The following is a 14,462-nucleotide window of genomic DNA, read 5'->3' as shown; positions in this document are numbered from 1 at the left end:
CATGTGATTTCCTGAGAGCCGTCAAATTCTGCTACACTCACTGTCAGTCAATGTTTAGAGAGATTTCCCATTTGCTCCACCTTCCACAATGTGGGCCGTATTAACAGGAGTTGAAGAATAACGCACACTCACTTATGAGCCTCTCTGGGGTCCTGCAGCTTCAGTGTTGCAGTTGTGTGAATGCAAAGGAGGCTGTTGCGATGCAGATGGCGGAAGTTAGCTGTCTTGTAGAGCTCTAAGATGCAGCATTGGTTGGGATGTTTGTTGACCTGAAGCGAGAAGATTGATGTTTGAACATTTTTAGATAAAAGAGGAAGTGCATGAAAACAAGATGGAGGAGCAAAATTCTGTCAGCTTCTTGAGACTCCTGTCAGGTAACAAAAACAACTATTGGTTGAGCATTTGTTCTCTGAATGTGAGATGATACTTTCCTTGTTTAACACTACACTTAAAATATGTGTGATTGTTTTTTGCGCTGGTTAATATATTTACAGTCCATAACATGGGATACGTTTGTATCCAAAAAGTAAAAAAAACACATTATAAGTACTTCATGCATTTTTATGATGAACAGAAAATGATTTTTGTTTTCAGATTTAAATGAATCCTACACACAGAAAATCAATGTGTAGCAACATTGCTGAATGTCAACACGTTAGTCCTACTCAGGTCTAATACATACAACTGTATCAGGAGGGGTTCAACTTTTTTGTTATAATTTGTTTTAAGACTTATTAAGTGAAAAATTTGAAACTGTTTAACTGTGACAATGACTCTGTTCAGTGTCATTAAAACCTGCATATGTTTTGGGGTTTAGCAACTTGTGGTCAGACAAAACAATACACTATTGTTACCACATTACACACAATAAACAGCTTGTATGCCATTATGAATATTTGTATATCAGAATGAAAAGGTCTCTTTCTCACCACAGAAGAGAGCACACATTCGACCCTGTCGTCTGACTCCTGTGAGTACTATCAGACTGAGATATTTGATCAGCTGCCCAGCGTCCAAGCCCTGCGACCGGCCCAGGCTTACCAGGGTGACTCAGAGCTGGGGAGGAGGATCAGCCATGGCCAGCTGTCTCCAGGACCCAGAGACAAGATGTCCACACAGCCACTCCGGAACCTGGTCATGTGTATTCAGGGGAAAAGAGATGCCAGGTATGAAACATGCACATTAAAACCTCTAAAATCGATCCCCTCCTTTATTTGTATTAAACTTCTTTATAATGATATTTTAGTGGTCAAAGTGACCTTTGGCAAGACACTAATTCCAAATAACTCTCTGTGGTGAAGAAAGTGCCGTTTGAATGGATACGATTAGGATGAGCTAATACTGATGGGCACTTATAGCATTCTCTTTCATCAGTGTTTGAACCAGAATGAAAACACACAAGGTATTTAGCTTCAGTAAACTCTGCTTTAGTACAAGGTTTAACCTTATATATAAACAATAAACACAAAAATAAACAAATATCTAAACAATGACACAGTGGTGTGAAAAAGTGTTTGCCCCCTTCTTGATTTATTACTTGTTTCTTGCATGTTTTCCACACTTAAATGTTTCAGATAATCAAACAAATTTAAAGATAACACAAGTAAACAAAAGAAAATGAAGTTTTTGAAAGAAATCAGGAAGGGGCAAACACTGTTTAACACCATGTATGTACAAGACTAAATAAGGTAATATTGTAGTAATAAGTAGTGCAAAAGATGATGAAGTAAACATGAGGTATTTACAGTATTTACATTTAAAAGTGTGCATAGATAATCAATTAAATTAAATAATATTTGTACATTAGCAGTGAGCGTTTAGTTCCAGGGTTATTTTACAGCAGCAGGTCCGACTTTCTGCGAGTGTTCAGCGTTCATCAGAGTGAGGGACAGTCTGGAGGAAGAAACTGTTCTTGAGTCGGGTTGTCTTGGCATGCAGTGATCTGTAACGCCTGCCGGAGGGGAGGAGTTTGACAAATGTGTGTCTTTTTGGTGGTCAGCGTCTTTTGAAGGAGCCAGACTTGGCGCTCTGCATTGACTGCGAAGGCTGAACTGAGACGGCCTCGTATACAAAGAATTCCCCTTGCCCTTACTCTTTTTTTGTGCCTCCCCATGTTGCCTAGCAACCTCAACAGCTGCACTAGCTAACATAGCTATAGGCCTATGTCTGGTTACTTAACCTATTTTTTGTTTTTATTTGTTATAATATGATGCCGCACAATGAATCTGGGATATGTTGGGCTATACAGGTGCATCCTTTGTTGGCTGGCGAAAGGAGGAGGCATTTGATTTGTATACTTTATGAATTCAAGTGTACACTAAGAGAGACATGCTACTCACATACTGGCTACCTTGATTCCTTGCTCAAGGGCAAACTGGGCACCTCTGAAGCAACAAGACCAATTCACATACTTTGGTCTGTTTCTGGACATCAATTGGAAATTTATACTCAAGTCCCTAAACAGCCTCTGAAGGAGTCTTTGAAATGGGACAACTTTCAACATGCTGCTGTGACAAAATTTGTCTTCATATGCACCCCACTAAAGATGCAACAACTAAGCAATGAAAGCACTTTGAGTGGCTAGAATTAGATTTAAAAAAGCACATCATATTCCATTTTAAACACATAAGCAAAGCTTTTTCTGTTTCAACAAAATTTGTATTTTCTTTGATTTGACTTTCAACAATCGACATGTTGAGAAATATTAAAAAGGTTTTTTTTAAATCACAAAAACTAAATAAAATCAGCTTTAAGTTGAATATTTATATTAATATTTATGTATATTGAGTTTGTGTAAATCATTGCTGCTCTGCAAAGGCAGAACATTAATCAAAGTCAGTCGTATTACATAACTAAAACATTATTTATAACTGATTACCCAATATCCTCTAATTAGGGACAGAAGGAAAATGCAAAGAAGCAAAATTGGTTTCTGGGAGTCGTGGAGGCGGAGCCAGAACATCCACACAAAGAGAGTATGGGCACAGATGGGAGGAGCTCTATCAGGGTTGATACCATGGCGACACACGCTTCACATCATCGAAGGTAAGAAAAGCCTGATGTATACGAAGTAAAGTAGTCTTGTTACCTATATCTTTAAAACATGATCAGAAGAATTAACATGCCTGTTTTATTTGTCACTGCTGGGTTTCAGGAAGGTTTGGAGTCGGCGTGAAGTCTTACTTTGTGTTCCTCAGATATCTGATTTACCTGAACCTCCTTCACTGCGCTCTTATCTCAGGCTTCATTCTGGGGCCTACAGCTTTTTTTGGCAGGGGCAACAGTGGTAAGTCAGCTGGAATAACACTTCACTAAATTCATAACAATTCAGTGTCATTATGGCGTTTTTCTCTGTGATTTAACAGAACCTCTGAGGTTTGAAGACAATGACTCCGTTCTGGATTTCTTCCTTGGATCGGTGAGGGTTTGTTTACCTGTTTGTATGCCTTCTTTTTTTTGTCCCTGTGTTTAAATGGAATTTTTCACACAAATACAGCATGAATAAGTGTCACAGCCGTAATGAATGGAGAGGAATCAAAATTAAATCATAGTTGAGTTGTGTAGCTTGGTCTGATGTTCACATAATAATTAAAAGGTTGCCAAACTGAATAGACTTCCCAGTAGATGCTTTAAAGTTACCGATTATCGATTTTTACTTATTTCCAAATCCTTTTCCCAGTTTTTCTTCACAATTGAGAGTGACTCTTGTTGGTATGAATGATGAATGGATGTTTAATGGGACCTAAAGTCTCTCTTCTTTCTCTAAAGGGCTACCTGGACCGTTCTCCAGTCTTCTTGGGTTTTTATACTCCGGGTTCCCTCGATGAGAGGTGTCTGAATACACCTCTGCTGTACTTCGCTGGAATCCTCACCATCCTCTTCCTCAGTCTCATCGTGGTGGCCCGCAGGTCAGAAATCAATAAATAACAATCTATAAAAGTAATCTGGGAAAGTTCTTTAAATCTCCTCTGGTCAATAAACTTCTCTAATAGGACCATAGTTGGCTACAAGCACACCTGGATGCTCGGGAGACGTTTCAGCACAAACGTGAGCTACAAGATCTTCTGTGGTTGGGACTTCAACATCCAGGACCCCATCGCTGCTACTCTCAAACGCAGCTTCATCAGAAACGATCTCAAGGTGAGCATGCATGCTTCAAAAACGTCTGTGATTTACCTTGAATTCGTTTCCCTTTTAATCAGTTCTGTCTCTGCCTTTACCCTTCAAATGTTCCTGTTTCATCCCCAAGCTAAGTTTCTGCACGTTTTTTTTGCTGGTTATGACCATGAACAACAACTAATATAAAATTATAGTTTCCCACCAACGTGGTTGAGCACAGGGTTTATCTCACTGCTTGCATTAAAAAATATCCACACACACACACACACGCACACGCACACACACACACACACACACACACACACACACACACACACACACACACGCACACACACACACATAGCCAGGAGGGCTAAAAAGGGGAGATGGCTTGTGCCGGAAGAGAAAGTTTGTGTTTTCAAGGATGCATGGTATTAAATTAACCTTGTGAGCTTCAATACTTTTTGTAAAATAATCTAAAACGCAGAGAAGAAAATTGTAATATATATGTATAAATTGTAAAAATATTGTGCTACTTTCTTGTTGAAATGAGATGCTTTATATATTCCCTTTATTTCAAGAGTTGCTTCAATTATATTTTTCTAAATAAGGGAAAAATGTTTTTTTTTATAATTTAAACGTATTAATGCTGTAAAACAATGAGACATAATTTACAACCATCATGGCTTTAAACCAAAATTGAGTTGTTCTGTGTCAATGCCATCTCAACCAGTGTTTTCCAACTTAGAAAAATACTTTATGAAAATTAGAAACACAAAAGAAAAGGAGAAACCTTTAAATGAAGGAGTCCCGAATATGAATTTGAACTGAAGACTCTACATTCTACGAAGTGACAACATAGAACAGATTACAGTTCAGCCTCAAATTAAAAGTAAATACTTCATTGACAAAACAGTAAAGTGATGAATTAGTTGGTTGGACAAGGCGAGTTTTTTGTTTTAAATGAAACCGAATTCATCTCAAATTCAATCTGCTTAAAGTTTTAAAGCAGTGAGACACCAGTATACACTGCTGTTATGATGCTTTGGTTGATTTAACGGTCCAATATGTAAGACATGTTCTGAATTAAATCATAAAATGACCTTACTATTAAACATGCTATGTTGACGTGCTGGCTTTTCTGATAACAATGCAGCAGCCAGTATGCCCTACTTACTATGTGTTTCCAAGCAGCCTGGATTGGTTTGACCTGTTTTTGCTTTGACCAGAGAAGGTAGGCAGTTTTAAGGCACCCCACACAGCAAACCAACAGGGGATGATGTGAAGGAAGCAGGGAAGAAAAAAATGCATTTTTCTAATAAGCTCCACAAGCAGAAATGTGGTCAAACTAGGACAAATATTGAAGATGCTTTTGAAAACTATAGAGAGGTTAAAATGCTGAAAGGTTTTGTGGTTGCATCGGCTCTACGTGGGAGGGAGGGGGTCTCTTGAAAGTTTTGAATTAGCAATCCAGTACCCATTTTAAACACTAGGTGGCAGAGTTACATGTTGCTCCTTTACTGTAAATGGTCACAGAGGACATTTTTTTCACTTTATGTTTTTATTTTTTCTCTGCAGCTGTTCCTGGATGAACAGCGTTTCTCCCAGCGTGCGGAGCAGAGGACTCTGGGGCAGAAAGCACTTCTCTACCTCCTCCGGTTCATCCTCAACCTGGTCATTCTGTCTCTGCTAGGCGGAGCATTCTTTCTTATTTACTACGCCACAGAGAAATCACAGATTGATGTAAGACTTAGCTGCTGAGCATTTGTTTTTTTCTATCCAAAAACTTTTTTGTTCTTGTTTGTACTTTTTACACCCGTCCCCCTTGAATGTTTTTTAGGGTGATAACTGGTTGTTCAGTCTGCTCCTCCAGTACCTTCCTTCCATCACCATCACCTCCATCAACCTGGTCCTTCCTCTCATCTTCCGCAAGATTTCATCTTTTGAGGATTACTCTTTCACAACACAGGTCAATGCCACGCTACTGCGGTAAGATACAAAGTAGAAAAATACAAATACAAACCTTATACTACACAAACACACAGGCACGCACACACAGGCACGCACACACACACACACACACACACACACACACACACACACACACAAACACACACACACACACTGAGAGAGAGAGCTGCATGAATTCATTCGTTCTTCTCTTCAGGAGCATCTTCCTGAAACTTACCTCACTGGGAATCTTCTTATTTTTCATCTTCACCACCAAAGAACCTGCGAATGTGAGTTGAGAGTAAGATTACTGAATCCTGCATCGTGCAGTCTGATTTGGAACTGATCGCAATTCTCGGTTTTCTTTTTGTGCTTCTTCACAGAGTGATGTTCAGTGCAGACAGAAAAAGTTTGGCCGAGAGATGTACAAGCTGTGTATCTTCAACTTCCTCGCCACTTTCTGCAACGTCTTCCTCTTGAACTACCCCAGGAAGTGAGTTTGTTTGACTCTGATCAGTCTCCTTCTTTCTTAGTCATCAGTTTGGTTTTAAATGGAAATATCAATATTTGAGATTTCAGAACAGTTTGTCTAATGTAAGGGGAAATTAAAACTTGGTCACACGATGTAACTAATATTGTTTCTTAATTGTGTTTGACAGGTTGGTGCAAGAGAACTTCCCCTCATCCTTGCTGGCCAGGTTGATGGGGAAACAGCGCTTCTTGATCCCTTTCAATGTATTGGATCTGGTTTACCTTCAGACAGTGACCTGGGTGGGAGTCTTTTACTGCCCTCTGCTGCCTCTGATAGGAACTGTGACACTGACCGCCAGCTTCTTCATCAAAAAGGTTGTCAGGAACATGATCGTTATAACCCATCAGTTGTAAAAGAGTTGTTTGATTAACTCTTTATCTCCCTTGAATGTACCAAGAGGTCCAAGAAAAATGTCTAAAAGCTATTGTCTAATATTTACCAATTTAAATATGGCGAGCAAAGAGTGGTGGGAGGTGTGTGACTGATGCACTTGATGCATCCTCGGTTGGCTGGGGATAAGGGTGCATATGTTGGCTGTATTTAAAGGAACCTTAAAAATGGGATAGCATTAGATGTCATGGAATGAGAAAAACCAAAAGGAAATCCATAGAGGAAGGAATAACACAAAGCAAGAAACACTGACAACTACAAAATAAATCATGAAACAGTGAATACACTTAGAAACTCAAGGCTGTAACCTACAGACACTAAAACATAGAATCACCAGGACAACATAAGACAAAATAAAACAGGAAAGACTAAACTGGGAAACACACAAGTAAACAAACACCAGGGAAGAATGAGAACGAAATCTAAGCTCTGAAATAGAAAACTAAAATAGACCAAATCATGACATTAGATGCAATACAGTGACTTTATCCGCCTTTAAATGCACACTCTGGAGGCTTAAATTGGGACATACCCAGTCGAGACAAACAGCTGGTCACAGATGCACACCTAGGGGCTATTTAACCTATCGAGGGTGTCTTTGGTCAGTTGGGGGAAGCCGGAGAGAAAAACTGTGCACGAAGAGAACATGGAAACTACACTAATTATTATTAAAAATAAAAAAGTAATAGTGCTTGTGTTTTGTTTAAGGATCTCACAGGGCAGTGTTGAAAGTTGTTGTCCCTAAATACAAAGCTGAGTACCTGAGTAATTCATAATGAATATGTTATTGTGAATAACAATATCAGACACAGAGCAGCCATGCCAGTCACTTCCTCTGTTTACAGTCTTATTGTTGAGGATAAGACAGGATCCTGAAAAAGATTCAATGTTTTAAATTTAAAAAAAAAACATTTTTTTTTTTAATAATGTTTTTTTTTAGTTATCTACACCAGTTAAAATCCCAAAATTAAATATTTTAACATTTCTTCTGTGTCACAATTTAAAATCAGTATTATGCTTTTTTCCCCCTCAAACATTTACATTTTTCTGTCACTCCGTGTCTCTCTCTTTGACCAGCTTCATGGTTCTTCAGTGATGTATGGAGAAGTACGGGTGACCACAGATGTGTTCATGGTCTCTCTTTCTCTAACGTTGTCCACAGTTCACAGTCCTGCGCTGCTGTACGGCTGAGCAGAGGATGTTTCGTGGTTCCAGCTCCTCCGTTTTATTCCACTTCATGTTGCTGCTCGGTCTCCTCATGGCTGCAGTCACACTGGGACTCAACCTCCACCAGCAAGAAGTTACACGTCACATGAATACGTACATCGACTTTAACTGCAAATTTACCTCTGTTTATAGAAAACCAACTTACTTACAGAGTCTTACCATGCACATGAGGGTTCATTTCAAAATGTTCATAGAAACTTAATTGCTTTTCTTTAATGCCAGCGTATCCTATTTGTCCGTCCTGGTCTCCGTCAGGTCTTCCTGTGGTCCATTTGGAAATGGTAAAACTGTCCTTTATGTGACACGTGAGTGTGTGGACAAGCTCCCCACTCTGGCACAGAAGATTCTTCACTACCTGTCCTCCGAGGCCTTCGCCCTGCCGCTCATCCTCGCTGAGGTGTAAGTATCCAAAGAAGCAGCAGGTTTATATAAACACAACTCTGTATCAAAGTGTTGTTTTATGTTTCACTTTGTAAAGCTACTTTTTAACAGTTTCAGACATTTGGTGTGAGGAAAAAAGAAGCTGCATGTGTACACGTTGGTGTAAAGAAATAATCCCTGATGAATATGAGCTGTTTCAAAAAGTAGACAGTTCAGGTTGGTACTTTGGTCTTTCAATGTAACGTGAATCAAATGTATTTCCACAGTTTAATCTTAACCTCATACGTGTCACGGAGCCGAGCCAATCAGAAGGCCATCGAGAGGCTGAAGGACATGCTGGTCATGGTGAGTCACATGTCATCAAACAATGTACAGACTTGTACAAATCAGTCAAGGAAGAAGATAAGGAGATACTGCACGTTGACTTGATTGGTTCCATTGAGTCATTATTACTTTGGTGAATGAGTGTGTTTTGCTCTGCTTGTGTAGCTGTATACAGGTTGTGTGTGTAAATATGTGTGTGTGTTTTAACTTACAGAGCAGCTCAGATAAACGTTTCCTGGTCAAACAGCACGCCACCATGCTCAGAGGTAAAAGAAACAACCACAGGGTCCACTCTGCTGCCACCTAAGATGACCCTCCCTCATCTCCGACAAAGTGATCACAGAGCCCATGCTGTACGGCCTCGACATCTTTACATCCACGGAATTCAAAAATAAAAGGGTTTTTTTTTTTGTCGGACAGCAGCTCAGTAAAAAAACAGCAGGGGCTCGAATGAAAAACATCTTAGGTTGACGAACTCTCAAATGTTAGATGACAAACAGACAAGATAAAAGCAATGCTGTGAAATGTTTTAAAGTTGAGATTTGTTTTCCAATTGATCAATTATCTATCCTTTTGAAAAATTGTTTGGTCTTTTAGCTTCTGCGGAAACTTTTAGTTTGTTTTCATTTTGGCGTCTCCCTGTGGACAAAGTAGCAGATTTGATATCTTTGTTGATTTTTAACTGTTCATGCTTAAAGGCTATTTGTTTGTTTTTTAACAAAACTTTGTTTCCTGCTTTATTTCATAAGTGAAATGTATCAAAATATCACCTGAAAAATCTTTTCAGTGTAAATTGTTAAAAAATAAATAAATAAATATATATATATATATATATATATATATATATATATATATATATATATATATATATATATATCATTATTCATTAATATATAATTATTATTATTATTATGTTAATTGCCACGTCTGACACCTACCCCCTGGCAATCATTTCAGGCATTAAAAATAACTATTCAGAAATAGTCAGTCTAGTCTGTGATGGTCTTGTTTGCTTTTGAAAAAGACACATCTTTATTAACATCAGCCTTTTTCATAAACAGCTAAAAACTCCTTCCAGGAGGTCTAATCATAATTTAAAGCCAGAGTTTAAACCATAGTCTGTAAATATTCTAAACCTTCAAATGTTTTCAAATGAACGCATGATTTCTCAGATATTTATAATTATGAGCTCTTATCAATATGTTTTACTTTGGCATGTATTCTGTGTTTGTTTTCTTATGTCCTGCACATTAAACATGTTTAGTTTGTGCTGATTTTTAAGCTTGTTTGTGTCCAACATCTCATTGGTCATCAAAATTAAACCAAACATGCTGCCTAGCATGTTATCTACTTGCAACATATGTTGACACCCATAGCTTTTACGCACATGCTAAATCCACACATGCAAGCACAGATGCACACGGCCGGACTGAACCGAGGAAGAGAAACCATGTCAAAGAAAAATGCACAGCACTGCTATGAAGAATCTACACTCTTACCTGCTGCCATTATTGGGTGAGTTTGTCCTATTACATTTAAAATGACAACGTGAACAAACCATTCAATGAAAAAAGTGTTCTAATTTTTGTTGTTTTGTTTTGTTTAGCTCTGGCAGGTTTGGTCATCAAGATAAGTAAGTCCTTGTGTGCCTTAGTTCAGTTTGAAGAGATATTTTGTGTTTGCCCTCGATGTTTTGATGTTAAATGGAAAGCTTGTTTATTTGGGATTGTGTTGTTCTTTGACATTATTTTTTGCATAAATCAATCTAGCTTGTGTTTTTTTTGCTCATTTTTAAGTGTGTTTAAGTGTTTCGTGTCTCTCTTCAGGGGGATCAGCCTCTCTTCATCCAGTGCTGACTGGTCCTGAATTGGCGTATCTTGGCTCGAAGGTGACTTTCCGGTGTTTAGCATCGGATTCCCCTCCCCCAGTCACCTACGAGCTGATGAGGGATGGCGATGTCCTGATCTCCTCAGGCACAGATGATCAAGGTGGCATTCCTGCATTTTTTTCCCTAAGGATCACTGCAGCGTCAGAGGGGTCATATCACTGTAAGGCGGCAGCATACGGGAGGACAGGAGTCAGTCAAAGCATCCAGCTGAGTGTAGTCAGTGAGTAAAACGCACACAGACTAATAAATCAAACTTTTAACATATTTAAAGATGTTTAACAGATGAAAATCTACCCTAACATAACTTCTTCCTCTGCTCTCTTTCCATCCATCATTCCCTCACTTACAGCTCCAGCATCAAATACCAGAGTCATTTCTGAACCCTTCCCCCCCGTCGCATACGAGGGGTCACATGTCGTTCTGAGCTGCAACGTCACAAAGGGCTCACACCTGCAATACTCGTGGTTTTTCAACAGGAAAGAGTTACCACATTCAGCCTCCCCCTTCACGCACATCACTGGTAACAAGCTAGTGTTGGAGAATGTGACCCCAGAGCATGCTGGGAACTATTACTGCATGGCATGGTCCCAAGCGCATGACATCACCAGGTTTTCCAGCAGTTCAGAGGTGCTGCTGACAGTCAAAGGTACAAATCTGATAGAAAAATACAAAGGTGGAACAGAGTTTGCTGTGGGATGACCAGAATGGGGAGTAAATAAACTTAAAATTTGAGCACCTTTTTAAATCACGGCTGTGTCTCAGAAACGTGTTTAAATAACTTCATTTATCTATTTGAGGCTGTGGGCAGAGTAGGAAATCAGAGAGAGAGAGAGACGGACACTAGCTGCAGGTCATATTCACACCTGGGTCGCTTGCTTTGAGGACAATAGCCTCTGTACATGGGGCGCACCCGAACCACTGGGCCACCTGCACAGTCCTAAGAAGCACATTTAAGACTTGATATAGTAAAACAGTCAAATATGAATAGATTCATCATCATGTAGCCCAGGTGCTGTCTGTAGTTTGCATACAAACAATTTAATCCATCTCACATCCAAAGTTTTTCGCTTCCTTGCTGATCATTAGAGTTGATCAATATAAGTTTATAAGTTTGGAACCTGGAGCGCCTGTGGCCTAGTGGTTAATGACGCCTGCAGCATGCAGCTATTTAATTGTTTCCTCTCTTTATTTCTCCACCAGTCTACGTTTCAAAACCAAGGATCTCTTTCTCCATCTTCAAGGACGGAGACAGTTACCGTGGCAATGTGACCTGCTGGTCAACAAGAGGGAGTCCTCCGGTGAACTTCTCTCTTGTACTTGATGACAGGGAGGAAAACAGCTCTGTAACAGCAACTGAGAGCCTTATTGCCTGGTTCCCTGTGGCTATGGTACCAGGGACGAACATGGGCGTGGCTCGTTGTCTGGTGAAGACTGATGTGCAGGAGTTGATGAGTGAGCCTGTGACTCTGGAAGTGGGTATGAGATTCACAGATGCATAAACACACACACACACACACACACACACACACACACTGTGTGATAGTGATCTGTACTTTTAGCATTGCTTTTTTCATTCATCTTCATCTCCTCCATTCCAGTCCCAGTCGGAGGTGAAGTCAGAGTGGAAGTTGAATATCTCTACAGATTCGACTCTCAGCTGGCTGCCGCAGCGGCACTCGACTGTGTCATCAGCAGAGGAACTTCTCCTCACATCTCCTGGCTCTTCAACGACACCGCCCTTCTCTCACACAAGGGCACTCAGACTCAACCTATCTTGTCTAACAATGTCCTAGCGAGCAAGAGTCAAACTCTTGTTCTGGCTAAGCTTGGCCCAGAGGAGTCTGGGTATTATCGCTGCAGGGTGAGCAACAGCTACGATGAGTCCGGGCCCTGGGTGGAGAGTGCTGCTGTCCTGGTCCGAGTCTCAGGTGAAAAAATCAGGACTAGGTGTGGAGTAAGAATATGCAAAACCAAAGAAGTTAAACATTTTTGGATTTATTTGTTTACTTTAGTACTCTTATATTTCTCATATTCGTGAGTCCTACAGTGTGGAGGAGAATGCTTGCAATTTTCTATTGTCTCTCCACATACACCTCTTGTGAAATAGATGTGCAAATTATTTATTTATAATTTCAATTCCACAGAGGTTTTCATGACCACCCTGGAGGTCATTACCATCGCCTTCTGCTGTTTTCTTCTGCTGATGCTGATCATGGCTGCAGCCTTTACTTATAACATCTTTGACAACGAGCAAGGTGCGCGTCTGTGTGTGAGAGAGAAATCTATTAACTACAAATACATCTACGCTGAATGTTCACGTCTCCACATTTCTTTCACAGCTCAGGGCCATAGTTCTACCTCACAGTAAGTTATGACTACTTGGAGCTTTAGTACACTTTTGTTCAGTAACTAAAGTGATGTTGCTCACCTGTGTTTGTACCTTTCAGTGCTGGTCCTGATGTGTCCACAATTTCTGCACCCACATCCCAGTCAGGATACAGACAGGATGATAGACATGACGTTCAGAATCAGGTATACTTCCCTGAAAAACACATAATCACTCACACTGATCTTTGTATGTAAACAATTGTTGTTTTGCAGCGTGCTAGTAATTTCCTCGTCTGACCCCCGACGTAGAGACGGCGCTAATACCTTAAAATGTACAGTCTTTGGCAAACACACGTTAAAAATAACTTTATAGAAATAATGAATCATCGCCTTCTGTCGGTTTCATGTCAAGATAAAAACTTCTCACAGGAGCTTTGATGTGCAGGGTTCAGGATCTGCGTTCAATAGGACATAGTATGGTACGACAATGGACATAGTATGGTACGACAATGGGGCTAGTTTTAGAGGATCACATTTCTTGAACAAAAAAAACCCATTTTGAACCACAGGTTATATCGATCTGACAAAGAGAATTTAAACCATTATAAGGCAGTCCCTGTAATTCTAACTAGTGTCATAGTCTTCCTTGAGTATTTTACGAGACCCCAGAACTCCTAAAACAGTGAATATTTTTACAATGAATTGATCGTGTCTGTGTGCTTAAAAGAAGGGATTGTTCTGTTTGTTATTAACACCCGGGGTCATTGTGACTGTTCTCTGTTTACAGGTCATGGAGGTCACAGTTTGACTCAGAACGACCTGCACTTCATCACTTAATGTATCGACTATGTGTTCATTTAACATCTGCACCTATGAATGTTGCTCTGCAGAATGATGCAGCTAATGTAACTTGCATGTTGCTCACAAGAAACAAGTGAAACATTTCATCATGGAGTGAGTGACAGATCCTTGGAAAATGTACAGCCATGTTTTTGCAAATAAACTCAAAGAAAAATGTTTTTTTTTTTTTTTATGAAATCAAGGAAAAATTGCACTCATACTGTAGCAAGTAATAATAATAATGTATTTTATTTAAAGGCGCCTTCAAAAAGATAGAAACAGTAAAGTTACAATTACATCAATAAAATTAACATTAAAAGAAAAATGACAGGTTGTAGAGGATTTGTGAGACTGGGGACAGAAGAGAATGATCAGACTGAATATGCCTGTTTAAAAAGATTGTGTTTTGAGATGAGAGAGAGTTGATGTTGTGAGTTGGGAGAGAGTTCCAGAGGTGTGGGGCAGATCGACTGAAGGCTCTGGACCCCATGGTGATATGGTGAG

At 39.6% G+C, this 14,462-nt stretch overlaps 2 protein-coding genes across 2 annotated transcripts; both read left to right on the top strand.

Moving 5' to 3' along the window:
- Positions 1-129: 129 nt before the first annotated feature.
- tmc8 (transmembrane channel-like 8) lies at positions 130-9,703 on the top strand. The gene is made up of 16 exons (XM_079338454.1): positions 130-374; positions 935-1,166; positions 2,897-3,045; positions 3,155-3,286; positions 3,366-3,418; positions 3,769-3,908; positions 3,993-4,140; positions 5,677-5,841; positions 5,939-6,087; positions 6,266-6,338; positions 6,432-6,541; positions 6,708-6,894; positions 8,133-8,290; positions 8,453-8,596; positions 8,845-8,923; positions 9,117-9,703. The coding sequence occupies exons 1-16, from the start codon at positions 332-334 to the stop codon at positions 9,207-9,209; spliced, it is 2,055 nt and encodes a 684-aa protein (XP_079194580.1). The 5' UTR covers positions 130-331; the 3' UTR covers positions 9,210-9,703.
- Positions 9,704-9,841: 138 nt separating this feature from the next.
- LOC306820483 (Fc receptor-like protein 5) lies at positions 9,842-14,117 on the top strand. The gene is made up of 10 exons (XM_079338331.1): positions 9,842-10,417; positions 10,509-10,535; positions 10,729-11,010; positions 11,140-11,436; positions 11,991-12,266; positions 12,389-12,718; positions 12,935-13,045; positions 13,130-13,154; positions 13,238-13,322; positions 13,906-14,117. Exons 1-10 carry the CDS (start codon positions 10,366-10,368, stop codon positions 13,924-13,926), a joined length of 1,506 nt encoding a protein of 501 aa, XP_079194457.1. The 5' UTR covers positions 9,842-10,365; the 3' UTR covers positions 13,927-14,117.
- Positions 14,118-14,462: the final 345 nt, after the last annotated feature.

Source organism: Symphodus melops, assembly GCF_947650265.1.
Source record: "Symphodus melops genome assembly, chromosome: 2".
NCBI lineage: Eukaryota > Metazoa > Chordata > Actinopteri > Labriformes > Labridae > Symphodus > Symphodus melops.
The sequence above is the reverse complement of the archived record's forward strand: the minus strand, read 5'-3'. Positions and strand labels throughout refer to the sequence as shown.

What these genes read in the sequence shown, in the direction of transcription:
- tmc8 (XM_079338454.1), top strand. Translation starts at nt 332, where the DNA reads ATGGAGGAGCAAAATTCTGTCAGCTTCTTGAGACTCCTGTCAG. An exon ending in CTCTTGAACTACCCCAGGAA is followed by an intron (nt 6,542 to 6,707) that starts GTGAGTTTGTTT and finishes TGTGTTTGACAG; the next exon opens with GTTGGTGCAAGAGAACTTCC. An exon ending in GTTACACGTCACATGAATAC is followed by an intron (nt 8,291 to 8,452) that starts GTACATCGACTT and finishes GGTCTCCGTCAG; the next exon opens with GTCTTCCTGTGGTCCATTTG.
- LOC306820483 (XM_079338331.1), top strand. Translation starts at nt 10,366, where the DNA reads ATGCACAGCACTGCTATGAAGAATCTACACTCTTACCTGCTGCCATTA. An exon ending in CATCTTTGACAACGAGCAAG is followed by an intron (nt 13,046 to 13,129) that starts GTGCGCGTCTGT and finishes TTTCTTTCACAG; the next exon opens with CTCAGGGCCATAGTTCTACC. An exon ending in GGCCATAGTTCTACCTCACA is followed by an intron (nt 13,155 to 13,237) that starts GTAAGTTATGAC and finishes TGTACCTTTCAG; the next exon opens with TGCTGGTCCTGATGTGTCCA.